Source organism: Carassius carassius, chromosome 48, assembly GCF_963082965.1.
Source record: "Carassius carassius chromosome 48, fCarCar2.1, whole genome shotgun sequence".
Taxonomy (NCBI): Eukaryota; Metazoa; Chordata; class Actinopteri; order Cypriniformes; family Cyprinidae; genus Carassius; species Carassius carassius.
This window is the reverse complement of record NC_081802.1, coordinates 8,166,093-8,181,778: the sequence shown is the minus strand read 5'-3', so window position 1 is coordinate 8,181,778 and position 15,686 is coordinate 8,166,093. Positions and strand designations below refer to the sequence as shown.

Genomic DNA, 15,686 nt, shown 5'->3' with positions numbered 1-15,686 from the left:
TTTCCCTATGTCAATGATAATGAGAGCTATACGTTATTAAAGGAACTGCGGAAATTTAAGAAAAAGTCCACCATGGCTAAGAGTGACGTGAGGCCACGCCCTCACCATCTGCTTCAGCTCTGTTACTGTTCTGTGCTGGTGTGGTCAGCTGACTCCACCATGGCCGGGATTTGAATGACCCACTTTTCGCAAACGAGCAGGGCGAGAGAACAGCTTTACTCATGCCTTCTGGTCTTTCTCGAGGGAATGTAGCTATCAATAGCTGCTCATGTCTGTGTGAAAGAATGCGGCCGCACCGGGCATCAAGCTGGTTCTGCTGGAGTTAATTACATAAAAAGTGTTTTTACTTTTCTTTTTATGTTACTCACACTTTAAACATACTGTAGACAATTTAAAGGTATTTACATAACTGATCTAACCCTTAAAAACCACTTTCCCATTTACACAATTTGACTAGTCAGTTTCAGTGTACTCAAATATTCTATTTTATAATTGAAAGGAATATTTTTTTATGCTAAATTACAAGTTTACATTTAAATTATTTCCTATTTGTAACAATATACATTACTGTTCAAGAGTTTGGAGTACTTTTTATTCTTTCTTTTTTGAAAGAAATTAATACTTTTGTTCAGCAAGGATGTTAAATGGATAAACACTGATATCTGAATATTGTTCTATTCAACTTTTAATTCATGAAAGATTCTTGAAATTCTCTGAAGTAATGATGCAGAGAATTCAGCTTTGCCATCACAGGAATAAATTACATTATTTATTCAAGACAAGTATATTCAAATAGAAAAGTTATGTTAAATTGTGAAATATTACCATGTTACTGTTTTTTTTTGGCAAGCATAAGACTTCTTTTTAAAAAACAATACAAATCTTTCTGATCCCAAACTTTTGAATGGTAGTGTATATTTTATATAAAATTAAATATTATAAAGATATTTTATAGAGTATTTGTTTTATATATATACATACATATATATATATATACATATATATATATATATATATATACATATATCAGCTTGCTTGTGTATTACAAGACAAATTCATACTCCACTTATTCAACGACTTCATTTTTGCCTTGTGAATTAAATATATTTCTCTATAATTACTCATATTAAAATAAACATTTTTGAGCCTAAAGGCTTTTCTTCTTTGTAAATTCTGAATCATATCGCCTCTAATAATGAAAAAAGGTTTAGACGTCAATGATTCTATTATGACTGCTATTTCTGTTGTAGGAGAAGGCATGTCATGTTGAATAGCCCGGGACTAAATACAGACCCCGGGAGAAGAGACAGCAGTCTGCGCTGAAACTGAACCTTGCATACCACACATGCTTCAGGGGCACGATAGCTCTCTTTACAACATGCAGTAAAAATTGTCTGAAAGTGATGCAGTGGAAGAGCAGCTGAACATTCTTGTTTTTCTCAAACTTGTTGGATAATTTTAGTCCAAACAGTTTTGTTTGGGGGAGCTGCATTTTAAATATATGAAATACTAACCCTAAATGTTTTTTCATTGACTTATATTCAGAATCAAGTGTGTGAAACATGGTTTCTCACACTTTTTGACCAATTAAGTTGCAGGGGTTTCATAATTTTTAATTAGTGAATTGGTGTTTGTAATTAAAAATATATAGTATTTAGATATTTAAAATATGAATTCAGGTAAATTGGGACATTTTTGCCATTGAGATGACTGGGAAAAATGTCACAAATTTCCTGAATCAACCTTATATATATATATATATAACACACATATTACAGAGACTGCACACAAACTGCAGTTTTGGACAATTAAATATTGTTATTATATATTTATATAATATTAACATTTTCTATTTTGACTCATAGTAGTAATTTCCATGTATTTCTACTATCACCGTGAGAACCTTGAGATAAGCACTGAGCTGGAATTTTAAATCATATTCTAAAAAAAAAAAGAAAAAAAGCTTGCATCATTTGGAAAAAAGGTGGATGAGGTGTCATTCTTAGTCATGTGAACAGTCACGTCCTCAACGTTACCACTCATGAACAGAAAGCACAGAAACGATGTATTTTTTTTTTTAATACGTGATCACCACGTAACTTGTCATGATACCAAAATACATAGATTCAGAATGCGACATGGGAAACATTATATTCACACACACTCGAATATTACAAAATGTACAGGTCTTTATAAAACAAAGACGTTAAAACAGTGGCTTAAACTTCGTACAGTCAAGTTTGTTGTGATCGACTCTGAATCGGTTCAGTGACTGTGACCTTCATGACACGTTTGCATATGTTGTAAGGCCACTCGCTCACGTGGCTTCAACACTTCAAGGACTGTCTGTTGTAGATCCCAGAGAGCAGGACCAGCTTTCAGATAGTTCCTTCACTAGAAAGGCCATCCCTGGACATCTTACAGAGCTTGTACTTTAGTAGCACCACTCATGCTTGCTGGGAAGTCCCCCACTACGATGTCGGACCTGACCACGTGGTACCAATGCGCTCAGGGCAACCCGGATGAGAAGTAACTTACAGTGCAGTACAATTAGAAAGCTACTATTGCCGTGCTCCAAGGGTTTAGGTTCTTCAGCATTTGGTCACAGCAGATCTGTCCACTATCCTCGGCCTCGGCCTCAGGTTTGGCGCCGTCTTTGCTGAGAAGTCCTGAGAAACTGGAACCAAATATCGTTATGAGGTTGGACACGTTACTCGTGTCCATCTCCTCGGCTTCCTCGTCCTCTTCAGCGTTTGAGGCAACTTTGGTCCTTTTTTGAGGCGAATCGCCACTTTCCGACTCCTCTGCGCTTCTTTTCCTTTGCGTTTTGGGTGGTTGATGTGATTCCCCGTTGGCTTCAGGTGTTGAGTCGCGTTCTGCTACCGCACTGTCTGAGGGACTCTCCTTGGGCTCGTTACTGGTTTCCGGTGGTGTTTCAGATGAAACCTTAGCCACAGAGTCTAACAAGGAGTTTTGGTTTTGCTCTTGTTGTAAAGTGGAAGTACTATCCGCCTGGTCTGATTTTACCTCATCGTCGTTTTCGCGATAGTCGCGCCCTTTCTCGGACTGCTCGCTCTGTTGAGGCTCCTCTGTGCTCTCCACTCGGTCGCATTCCGTTGCAGAGGGAGGGAATTTCTCCCGCTCTGAGTCCGTGATGTCCCATTCGTTCCCTTCGCGTTCGCCCTGAGCGTTCAGGCACGCGCCGCTGTAGTACTCGCTCAGATAGACCTGACGCGCGCTGCGAAGGACCAGCGAGACCAGGAGGTTTTTATGCAATTTAATGCCGCCTCGTTGAACGCGTGAGTTGTAGATTTTCCCTAAGGAAATACTCATAATCCGATGGGCTTCCACTTTGTATTCCATGGTTGGAATCGATACGGTAAAGTTCGCAAGCAGTACAAAGTTCGCCAGGCGTTTCGCGTTTGATTTCCTCTCAGGATTCTCCTCAAACCACTACTGTGAATTGGCCACTGGCACGGAAACACGATAATAAATAACGTCCAAGTAGTTTTGTCTTCCCGTAGATCAAATCGTTCTGTAGTTTGTTGACACAAGCCTCATTTACATTCACAAAAAAACGATATTTGTGTTATTGGGTGAGCGTAGAAGTTTTTAATACCTCACACATTCTACTCAGTACCCAACAACGGTCTAGGGAGGAATGAGACCGTTTCTATTTTTAACTTGGTTTTATACTTAAACGTCAGCGGCTACACTAGCCAATCACGTCGCGAGGTGCGTTCTGCCACTATTGTGAATCACACCCCGCCAAATAGGCGATGACCAATGAGAGAGCGCTGTGACGATGAGTCACATTTAACTACTAACGTGGGAGAACTGTTTAAAGGGAAAGAATTGTTTTCAAGCTAAAGCGGACAGCTATTTTTACAATTTGTTGTGTGTATTTTGTTATATTGATCGATTAATAAATATTTAAAACACAATTTCGTTTTCTAAGCGAACTGAAACTAATAACAAGCCAAAATCGACATGTACAAGACACTACATCATGTTTTTAAAAGATTATGTAGTAAATTGAGGGTAGGTTCGTTGTTTCATGTTTAGTTTCCAAAAATAGATTTTAAATCTACACGTTTCCGTATTATTGTTATTATTTTTTACACTGTTTCCGCATAGCAGCTCATCTCGTGTTATGTTCAGAAAAACTGGTACTTCCCCTTTAATTTTTTCAACTGACTTCCTCGACTGATGTAATGGTAAGTCTGCTACAGTCGAGTCACATGACTCTATTGTGCAAATCCATTGCGGTGTCTGGGCAAATGTGAATGGAGCTGTTAGTGGGGGGAAGGGCACTGTTTTGTTTGAAAAACAGTTAGCTGCTACTCATGAACGACAATGAATAGTGTGGGAGATTTTACCTTGATAATGCTACTAAACGGCGCTGCTTTCATTCTTTATATGCAATTTTTTAATGAATAATCCGTGTGGCTGGTTCGCCTGCATTAAGATGTGGGTCATAAACAAACCTGACAAGAAGAGCGGTCTGTGACGTAAGACACTTTAAGAGATTGTTTATCTAAATATAAACGATCACAGTCATCATGCCTACTGCACAATATCTTTGAGAAATCCTTATTTCAAGCCGTATTTCAGTTTAAGAATGTATTTTTGATAGACAAGAACATTAAATAAAAGCATTAATGCTGTCATATAAATAAATCATTAGGCTGCAGTTAGTAAAGGGATACAATACAAGGTCTATATAAAATATTGTATAGGCTGTCCTTATCTATTCCCAGCTTTTCAATTGCAGGTCTTCATGATGATGGGAAACTGGCAACTGATACAATAAATAAAACCAGAGTTGATTAATAATTGATGCAGCTTTACCTCTAAGCTGAGCTGAAGTGTTTCCAGCTAGTTTTACATCATACACAACCGTTCACTCACCAGTGGATAGCTCTGGTGTAGACGGTCAGCTAATGAGAAGGCAGGGCACTGTGATGAATAATGCATGGAGCACTGTTTTAGTAGGCAGACGAGGTGCAAAACTACGTTTTTTTTTGAGAGAGAGAGAGAGAGAGAAACCAACGACAGACTCATAACTGTGCCATTTTAATTATTATTTTAGATTATTTCAAATGTTGTTGTTATCTATCTGTTTTTTTAATGTATTTTTTATTTATTTATTGGGGGAATAGATTGGAGGTGTTTAATTCATGCAGTGTATTAAAGTAAATTCTGAAGTTCAAGTAAAAAATAAAAATTACACTGGTGGCAACCACAATAAAATGGTTAAACTGTATCTGGTAACTTTCATATATAGTATTGTATCATGTGAGAAAATGTATATAGCAATAATAATAGAGAATAATATGAATTTTTGAATATTAAAAATACCATGGTACATATTTTTCTGTATTTGAAAGCATCTGTGGTATGAGATATCACAATACCATGGTATTACCGCAGTACTTTTTAGAGTATAAGTCAAGACTGGTAAAAGTTATATAATAATAGTAGTAGTATTAATTAATACATTCTAAATACTTATAATTATCTATTTAATTATACAACAATAATAATATAATTAAAGTGCATAGTATATCAGTATCAAATAATAAAAGTAATATTACCTGAGATGCTATAGAGGTGTTGAAATGCCTAAATATTTATCCAGCAGTATCTAATGTAGAAGATAAACCATAATAATAATATACCATAATAGTTATATAAATATACAATAATAGTGTATATTTTAATATAGCCATTTTCAGTTATAACAGAATAAAGTAATATTGACTGGGATGATGTAGTGGTGTTGAAATGTTTAATTACATTTACATTTATAAAGCAATATCTAATTTAACAGGCTAATAAATAACTATTTAACTCTGTATTTTGTCTTCGTTTTTTCTTCTTATAATTACAATCTTGCTTTAATGCCAATGTGCCATCTGTGGGAATATTGCTTTGTTCTTTTACTGCAACACACCAAAACAACCCACGCAAAGCACGCTGGTGTTTGTTTACCGGGAGCGTGAGCGTGCGTGTGCCTAGTCGCTTTAGGACCCGGATGTGATTCCGCCGAGCAATGGCGGCTGAGCGGATCTGTGCTCCGTCCCACATGTAAACAACGCACGAAGCGCTCTCATTTGTTTAAGTTAAACAAGCAAAACCAGCCTGCGATCAGGAGCATGAGATTATCGCAGAACAATCGACTCATCTGAGTATCAAAATGTCAATGGAAGATCCGTTTTTCGTGGTGAAAGGGTGAGTTTATGGCTTAGCTCGGTGACTGTGGGCGAATTTCCATTTAGAAATTATTAGCTCAAAGATTTTCTTATGATTAAACTTTTCTGTTTACCAATGTTAGAACTGCGCCTGAACGCTATGAGAGCTATAATTGATATCTATTCCTCCGAGTGGTATTGTTGTGTGATACTAGATATCTGCTCGTAGCTATCTTACATTTACAAATAGGTGCCATTATACTACCGCTTTTACAATGGTATTCTGGGTTGTAGCTTGGAGTTCCATTGAAAATACCATGGTGCAATTCATAATAGCCTACCATTGCATTTCCATGTGGTGCCTCCAGTGTACCAAGATATGTCCAAAACATGGATTTATCACGTATTTTAAACTTGTACAGTGGTATATTTGGAAGTACTTTGGAGTGCCATGTAAAAGCTAAGGTATAAGTCAAATTACCATGGTATTTCCATGCATTTTCATGTTTTTGTTTTTCTCGGACATGTACCATGGTATACTTGGAATGCCTTGTGAATACCAAAGTACCATGGTATTTTCTTGTGATACCATCACTGTGCCATGTCTAAAAATCAAAATATTACCATAGTGCCAAAAGTACTGAAGTATTTACATTTGTGCATTCAGCAGAAGCGACTTACAGTGCATTCAGGCTATACATTTTTTACCTGTATTTTTATACATATCAAAAACATTTGCATTGTCATTATCCAAATGCAGTTGGGTTCCTCACTTTATAGCGAGGTTTAATGAATTCCCTTTCATTAGAGAGGTGCAGAAGGCTGTGAACACAGCTCAGGGGCTTCATCAGAGATGGATGGAGCTGCTACAGGACCCGGGTGGAGCCAGCAAGGAGGAAGTGGACTGGACCACTAATGAGCTGAGGAACAGTTTGAGGTCCATTGAATGGGACTTGGAGGACTTGGATGAGACGATCAATATCCTTTCGTTCCTGGCGGCCTGTGGTTGGACTAAACAGTCCAGGTGTTTATAGGTTGTAGCCTTAACCTTGTCTTTAAGTATTGTGGAGGCTAATCCAAAGAAGTTCAATCTCGATGTGATGGAGCTGGCCAAGAGGAAAGCCTTCATCACTAGCACAAGGCAAACAGTCAGGGTGAGCATATCTGAGAGACTTACACGTATCTGAACTCACGGCTCATGAATATCTCGAATTGATTTTCATTTTACAGGAGATGAAAGACCACATGACTAGTCCAATGGGCATTACAGTGTCCGAGAGGAAAAATCGACAGGTTTGTACTTAAACTATCAAAGTAGGAGCCAATTTATGATTTGACAGGTGGCGTATCATCTTATGACCATTAATGATCCTGTATTAGAGTTTAATGGGCGATGGCGGGTCACGTGGCCCAATCTGGCAACCCAGTGCAGATAAGTACACTAGACTGGACCGGGAGCTGAAGACGGCAAACACACAGTTCATCGAGGAACAGCAGACCCAGCAACATGTACGTCAAAACAGCAGTTCATATCGCATTTAACAGCAAATTATCAAACAATTAACATATTCTAACAGTATTTATGAGCATTTATCAGGACAGCGTGTTTTATTTGTATGTGCACATCGCAGCTCATAGCAGAACAACAGGATGAGCAGCTGGAGTTGGTGTCAGGAACTATTGGCGTCTTGAAGAACATGTCCCAAAGGATCGGCCAAGAGCTGGATGAGCAAGCTGTGTAAGTCACTTTTAAACTGGTGAAGTATAATAACTGAAATATTTGATGTCATTTTTGAATATAAAGTATACATATAATGTGGGGAAAAAACAATATATATTATTTTTATTATATATATATATATATATATATATATATATATATATATATATATATATATATAATTCTAATTATGTATAATAAATAATTTTACATAATTTTATCTTAAATATAAATATACAAAATTTCTTAATTATAACATTTGAATAGTAATTACTATATATATATATATATATATATATATATATATATATATATATATATATATATTATTAGTAATTACTATTCAAATAATACTATTCAAAATACACTTTTTTCAGAGTATTTTTAATATATTATTCATATATTTATTATTCATATTTCATTCATTCAGTTACAAACCAGAACACTCAAACTTGTGCATGAAAAAACTGCATATATATTAATTTGTATCTAATTTATTGATTTTACATTGTTCTATAATAATTTTTTTAGAAATATATTTTTAGTAATATATTTTATTAACCCCCCCCCCTCCCCCTCCATTAATTACAAACCAGAACACAAAGTGCAAAAGCGATCTTCTTTTGGCCTGAATCCTGACAGTGTGTGAGGATGTGTCACTGCGGGTCAGTTGACATGGACTCTGACTGTGTGTCTGGCCTGTTTTCAGAACGCTGGATGATTTTTCACATGAGATGGACAGCACTCAATCCAGACTGGATAATGTCATGAAGAAACTGGCTAAAGTGTCTCACATGACCAGCGGTGGGTAACACGGCTTCATTCACTGGCTAAAATAATGCTTACAATGCGTGTTACACATTAAACTGAAACCTCTGATTTTAATATTTGACATTTTATTTTAGTCTGGCCTTTGAAGTAGAGAAAGTTTGACTTGGGAAACTTTTATAAATGTTTGTTTACTTGTATGTAAGTTGTGTGTGTGTATTTTATTTAATTCTAAACTTGTGAAGCACTTTGGGCCACAAAGTTGCATCTGAATGTTCTATATAAATAAATGAAGTTGATATCTGACACTTAAGCAGTATTTATGTAGTATTGACGTTTTTATGTAAAGCCAAAACAAATTGGCATAATTCATCAAGTTGGCACTCTGTTTCTAAAAGAAATCCATCATGCGTTTCCTGTTAATAGGACACCGTGTCTTCCTGTTGAAGCTAAAGGTGATTGGCTGCAGTACCCCTTATAAGGCAAAGCATGAACAGGAAGTCAAACTTCCGGCCTTTTTCAAAGGAAAAGTTTGGTTGAGAGGCCAAGAATGAAATCTGAACTCCTGGAAGTTATTGGAATGTTTTAAAAACGTTAAACGCATGAAGAGTTGAAAACACGGTTGATCCTAATTCTCTGTTTTAACCTGTGGTCTTCCCGCTTGACCCCGCAGATCGTCGTCAGTGGTGCGCTATCGGCATTCTTCTGGCCGTCCTGTTTGTCGTGATCATTCTCTTGATAGTTCTGTGAACAGCCCTCCTCCGTCCTCCGCCGCCTGCGAACGCTCTCTCCAACAGAGGTGCTCGGGAGAGAAACAAAACTCTTTCTCCATCTTTAGTCCATTATACCGCAGCACACTGCTGCTTTGTACCTTTTTGCTTCCTTAGAAACAACCCAGACCAAAAAACAAATGGGTACCACAGCAGGAGCTGGTGTGGCAATAACGCGGTCTGAGTTTTGTTGAAATCCAGGATAAAGCAATTCTTTCAAATGAACAATGACTTTTAAATACTTGAAAAGTATCAAGTGCTACTGTGTCATTTCCTGTGCGCTGCTTTAATAGTCAGTTTAGACCACTGTAAACAATCAACACCAATCCAGTTACTAAACACTGGAGTTTAACAAACCAGATACTGTTTATGATACTAATCATACTGATTTTGAATGAGTTATTTACTGTCTAAGTGTTTATTTCTGTCTGCTTTGTTTACTTTTTACATTTGAGTTATTGATAATCCGTTACTAGTGAGATTTAAGCGCACTGCGCTTCGTTTTCTTTAAACTGAATGGAACACTCCGGATAACTAAACTAAATCTAAAAGTCTCCAATTAGGTAAACAATTCAAATATTAACAAAAAAATTGGGCTTAAGTAAGCATTAAACATGTGAATTGCATGACGATTGGTTATTAATCTGCAAAAGTCTGAAAATGGATGGCTTCAGATGGAAGTGAAGTTTCGGACCAAGTGTATTTTAGTATAAAAATCCAAATTTGACAACTTAATAGTTAAAGGAATAGTCCATCCAGAAATGAAAATCTGCTAAAAAAGTTCCTCACCCACAGGTCATCCAGGATGTAGATGAGCTTGTTTCTTCATCATTGGTTATTTAGCTTGTAGTGAATGGGTGCCGTCAGACTGAGAGTCTGATTATAACATCACAGTAATTCACGAGTAATCCACACAGCTCCAGTCCATCAGTTAAAGTCTTGGATATCCTGACGGTCAGTAAATTTTCATTTTTGTATGATCTGATGTTTATATTTATAGGTCACTATCTTTAGCACAGATGAGCGTGAAGATACATTTCACTTTAGAAAGCCAGGCTGCCGTGACTAAACTTTAGGTTGCATTTCACATTGGTAAACTGTGAACTCAGCAGAAGCTAATATGAAAATCATTGAATTTGTTGTCTTTAGACAGCACAACACTACATATACTGTGAAAACAGAAGTATGGTTATCTTACTGGATATGAGTATTGTTTTGGTTTTGTTTGTTTGTTGTTTTAATAATCTCTTTTGGGTGAATCACACAAAGAAATGTTGGATTTCACCCCAAAATAAAACAAAATGTTAAATTGCATTGAAAATGCATATGAAAATAAGCCTTTTTTCTGCATTGTTATACATTATTGTGATACCAGTTAAGCACATTTTTCATTACTAAAAAATCATGATGTAAAATAGTAATAAAAATAATCTTGTCTGGGCACAATTATATTTTTATTAAAACAGCATGACTACAATTTAATTTAAAATAAATACAACTTAATACATCAAATATTTTTTCTTGTAATTTAATATAAAAGAATATAAAATTCACATTGCAGTAATGAGAATTGTTAATTGGCCATTAAAATGTGCTTCTTAATAATGATATTAAAAATAGGCAGAATTTTCTTATATGCAAAATGTGTTTTTGTAATGTGAACTATGACCTGGTCATGTTTTTGACAGACTTTGTGTGATTTACCCTTCTACATGTTCCAACCTTTCGTTTTTGAGAAATACAGGGAATTTGCAGGGTTTTTATCTTTCAGACATGTTCGTAGGCCGGTATAATAGTGTTCAGCTGATTCTGACTGCCCTCGGTCACATGATGCAGTAGGTTAGCTCTGATTGGTTCGAAATATGACTGAATTGATTATGCAATTTTTGCGATACAAAAAAATACAATTGCCCAATTAAATCACTGTTCTCGAGTCGCAGTGATGCAGCAGAGAGGTCAAGGTAGTGAACGCTGTTCTTCCTGACGGTGTGAATTTCAGTTGTACGTGTTGGTTTGTGATGTTTGTTTGCGCCTGAAGAGAATGCCAGGTCTTTTTTTGTACCCCTCATTGTTTCTCTTCGTCCCTCAGAAATCTGTCACACCTCTGCATGTACCCTCAGTTTGTGACGTGTGTGAAGCTCCGAGGCCCATTAAAAACAAACCACTGAAGAAAAATGGTGTCGGATTGAGTTCCTGTCGATCTGAGGATATAAAAGGACTCTAAATACCAAATAAGTTACCAATAAAAATATATGAATTTATTTATGTAAAAACATGTCAAATATATTATGAAAATGTACTAGTTCAATTTTTGATTTATGTAGTTCATATGTATTAAAAATAATTTACATTTTGTAAGAAGCTTAAACATTTTACAAAAGATACTTTTACTATTTTTTTTATATTTGTTATATATATTTATGAAATATGTTATGAAAATATAAGTTCATATTTTTCTATTTAAAATGCAAATTTGAGTATTTAAAAAAAAAGATAAAAATTGCTTGTGTATTGTCAAGTATATTGTAAAGAAGTTTTCATTTATAATTTGAAATTTATCATTTATATTTGTTTTAAAAATATATTTTTATATTTATGATAATTTTATAAGATACAATCTAATTAAAATGAACAAAAGATACATATTTTAATATATGTGAATCGAATATATATATATATATATATATATATATATTGTGTTATATTATAAATACATAAAAATTCATTTAAATATAGTAAATTATATTTAAAATATATGATTCATGTATGGTCATTTATATAAAAATATTTTAAAAAATATTGACTTATATTTATAATTTGAATTTATATATAAATTTTTAATATATTTGACTTATTAATAACAAAATGAATGTTAAGTTTATTATAAAAATGTAAAATATATATATATATATTTTATTTTTTGTGCAATCTGTAGAGAGACATTTCTAGAGCATGAGTATTGATTGTGAAACATCCTCTGTGCGATGTTGTATTTTACTGGCTGTGTTGTCAGGCTCTTAGATCAGAATATCAGTATTGATGATTGTGTTGAGGGTGAGTGGTGGTCTCTATTGATTCATTAATCCAGCAGGCAGGACCGTTCACCCTGATCTTATGACAGGTGGCGTCTTTCTCCTCTTGCTCCCCATCCTCCCTCTTTTGTCTGATCCACTAATGATCCGAGATCAACACCTGAGTCCCACACACATCAGCCAAACCATCAGGACCAGAACCTATAGCGGTATCAGCGATCCCTTACTCTGAGCTATCATAGAGAAATAACATCTGTGGACCAAACAGAGAAATATTACTTATATACTATATTTTTTATAATACTGTGAATATGAAAATATTGATATTTATCTAAAAAATTAATATTCTAAATATATAATAGAATTTATAATATGATCTACTTTTGCATTTATTTGCATTAATATACTAAAAAAGTCATCAAAAAGGTATGTGTACATATATGCATCACAGGATTATACTGCATTTAAACATTTATACTGCTCATTTATAGCAATGATAACACATAATACTATAATACACATAATATTATATTATATATATAATAAGTAAACTGTTTTCACTTTCTGAAACTTTGATTGTATTATTGTAATTATTATTATAGAATAAATGTTTTATATATTATTTCATATTTAAGTAATATTTAAAATATATTTTAATATTGTTATAAAACATTTATGTATATTCTGTATTGCACATATTTTTTTATAGATTTTGTATATATGATTATTATTTTTGTATTTGGTCCAAATCGTGAAATATTTCTTATTATTATTTATAGTGCATTATATGAAAATTATATTATGAATATGTAAGTATAATTTTTGAACAAATGAACAAATATTTAAAAAATAAAAATGTAAATAGGTTTTAAATAATATATAATACACACACAAAAAACACGTACTGCCTATATATCAAAATAATAACATTTAATGTATATATAGTGTCACATTATGATTAATATTATAGAATTAATATTTTATTATATGTGCATAGTATTTAAACATTAAATATAAAAAAATACTAAAATATGAATTCTAATATTGATCATAACGCTATTATGTTTTATTATAATATTTTGTATTTTATTATATATTATGATTTTTTTGTTCTTTCAATATAGATTATTTTAATAATACCAGTATTGTATATTTTTGTGTATAGGTTAAGCAATTTTAGGATTAATGTTGCAGCATTTATGCATTTAATATTTTTATGTAATCATTTATATTTAATAAACATATTTTTGGCACATGTAGTACAATATATTTACTACCGTTTTTATTTTAATATTAATCGAGAGAGGTAGTACATATAAAAAAGTTTGGCTCAAATTAGTCGTGATATTTGTGGCTAAAACTGGCTTTGCATAGCTGCTTCTAATGACAGTTTTAGAGACTGTGTGTGTGTGTGTGTGTGTGTGTGTGTGTGTAAGCTGCAGCAGGTGCAGGATGCAGGTTCCTTGTTGGGATCCTTTATCCCACAGTAAGTGAAGGGGACAGCTGAGCTCTCGTACCCGTGGGGAGCTGGGGGCGGGGACGAGACGCACTCCTCCGCCAGCTGAGCTCATTAGCATCGCTACACACAACATGAACCCGCGCTTGAGAGCAGCTATCATGTTTATGAGAGTACAAAACGACTATAAACCTACTCGGAGTCCATTTAAACAGCTGTCACAGACAACCGTGAGCTTTTCTTCTCGTTATCAGTGACACAGCGATGAATATTGGGTAATGAAGGGTATAATTGCTTAAAGCTGAAGCCTCTAAATGCACTTAAGCATCTATAAAGACATGAATGAGATTGGTTAGAAGATTGTTTTTTTTGTTTTTTTTAAGTATTCTGACTTAATAAATGGATGTGTTTGATTGTTTTGTGTGTTTTTGTGTATATGTGTGTTTTGAATGTTGTGACCAGGATGGAATCAATAATTGTCTAATCAATAGGGGAGGACAGGCCAAATTATTGACTAGCACACGTGCTTCATGTTCACCTCACCCTGACTGTTGGAGCATCCAAGACCCTCTTACACATCTGTAAGCTTTTCCGGCTTGTGTCATTTAACCATTGAAAACCCCAATCCTGCACTCTTAGAACCAGGTTTGCGTTGAAAAATTGAAAACATGAGTAATGGAATGGGGAAAAAATGCAAGGTATAATAACTCATTTAACCTGTTTTAATATGAGCTTGATGTTTTTAGAACACTGCGTTTTTTAAAAGACGTAAGCGCAATGGAAAAGCAGCGCAGTGGGATGCTAAAAAAATAATTGTATTTGAAACACCCCGTACTCGTAAAACATACTCAGAAAAAGGTGTTTTTGCATTTAAAGGTGGTGTGTGTACATTTTTGACCATACCAAAGCATAAAACATGATAATACATTCGCAGATATTTAGAAAACATGCTTAGTTCACAAAAAAAACAATTCTGAAGCCAGTTATTCTGATTTGAAAATGTGTCGTTCAGTGTCGGAATGCCTGTTTTTGTTTTAGTTTGTGTGACTCCGCCCACTGCCAGTTTAACCAATAGTATTTTGACACCTCGGGTTGTCAGAGATCTGAAAACCATGGAAACCAACAAACTGGGTCAGAGATTGTAGATTGTACCCTTGAAGACCAGAGGCATATAAAAACGAACAAATCAACTCATCAGCACATTGCCTTCTATTGTCAGTTGTGCTCAATTCAATCGCTGAACACACCCACTGCTCTGGGTGTGTGTTCACGGTGTGTGTGTTCACTACTGTGTGTGTGCATTTGGATGGGTTAAATGCAGAGCACGAATTCTTTACTCAGCCACACATCACAGTCACTTCACTTGAAAGTAAAAAAAAAAAAAAACTTGTAACAACTTGTGAGATGAGTGTAATGTTCAATGACAAAGGTTTAGCGCATGTTTACATGAAAAACGGTTATCTTTTTTTTTTCTTTTTTTTTTACTTGCTGTTTTTGGAAAACGAGATGTAAAGCACAGTAGTCAAAAATGCCTGTCTAGCACGTTTACATAGAAGAAAAAAACAATGTAAAAATAGTGCAATGGAATGGAAAAACGTGTTCTGTGTGAACGACCCCTTAACCCTAAAACACAGAACGCATTAATCCGGTTAAAAACAAGATACAGGGCAGTTGATAATTTAAAAACTTTTAACTTGAGTGCCATTTTAATAAGAATGCACTTTTGCATTTAAAAATGCAAGATGC

The 15,686-nt window shown here is 34.6% G+C and overlaps 2 protein-coding genes across 2 annotated transcripts; one reads left to right on the top strand and one right to left on the bottom strand.

The window, feature by feature from the left end:
* Nucleotides 1-2,138: 2,138 nt before the first annotated feature.
* Nucleotides 2,139-3,669, bottom strand: ier5 (immediate early response 5). The gene has a single exon (XM_059543215.1). It carries the CDS (start codon nt 3,361-3,363, stop codon nt 2,551-2,553), a length of 813 nt encoding a protein of 270 aa, XP_059399198.1. The 5' UTR covers nt 3,364-3,669; the 3' UTR covers nt 2,139-2,550.
* Nucleotides 3,670-5,988: 2,319 nt separating this feature from the next.
* stx6 (syntaxin 6) lies at nt 5,989-9,455 on the top strand. Its single transcript, XM_059543622.1, has 8 exons — nt 5,989-6,234; nt 7,003-7,172; nt 7,254-7,348; nt 7,425-7,487; nt 7,575-7,703; nt 7,826-7,932; nt 8,624-8,718; nt 9,356-9,455. Exons 1-8 carry the CDS (start codon nt 6,200-6,202, stop codon nt 9,430-9,432), a joined length of 771 nt encoding a protein of 256 aa, XP_059399605.1. The 5' UTR covers nt 5,989-6,199; the 3' UTR covers nt 9,433-9,455.
* Nucleotides 9,456-15,686: the final 6,231 nt, after the last annotated feature.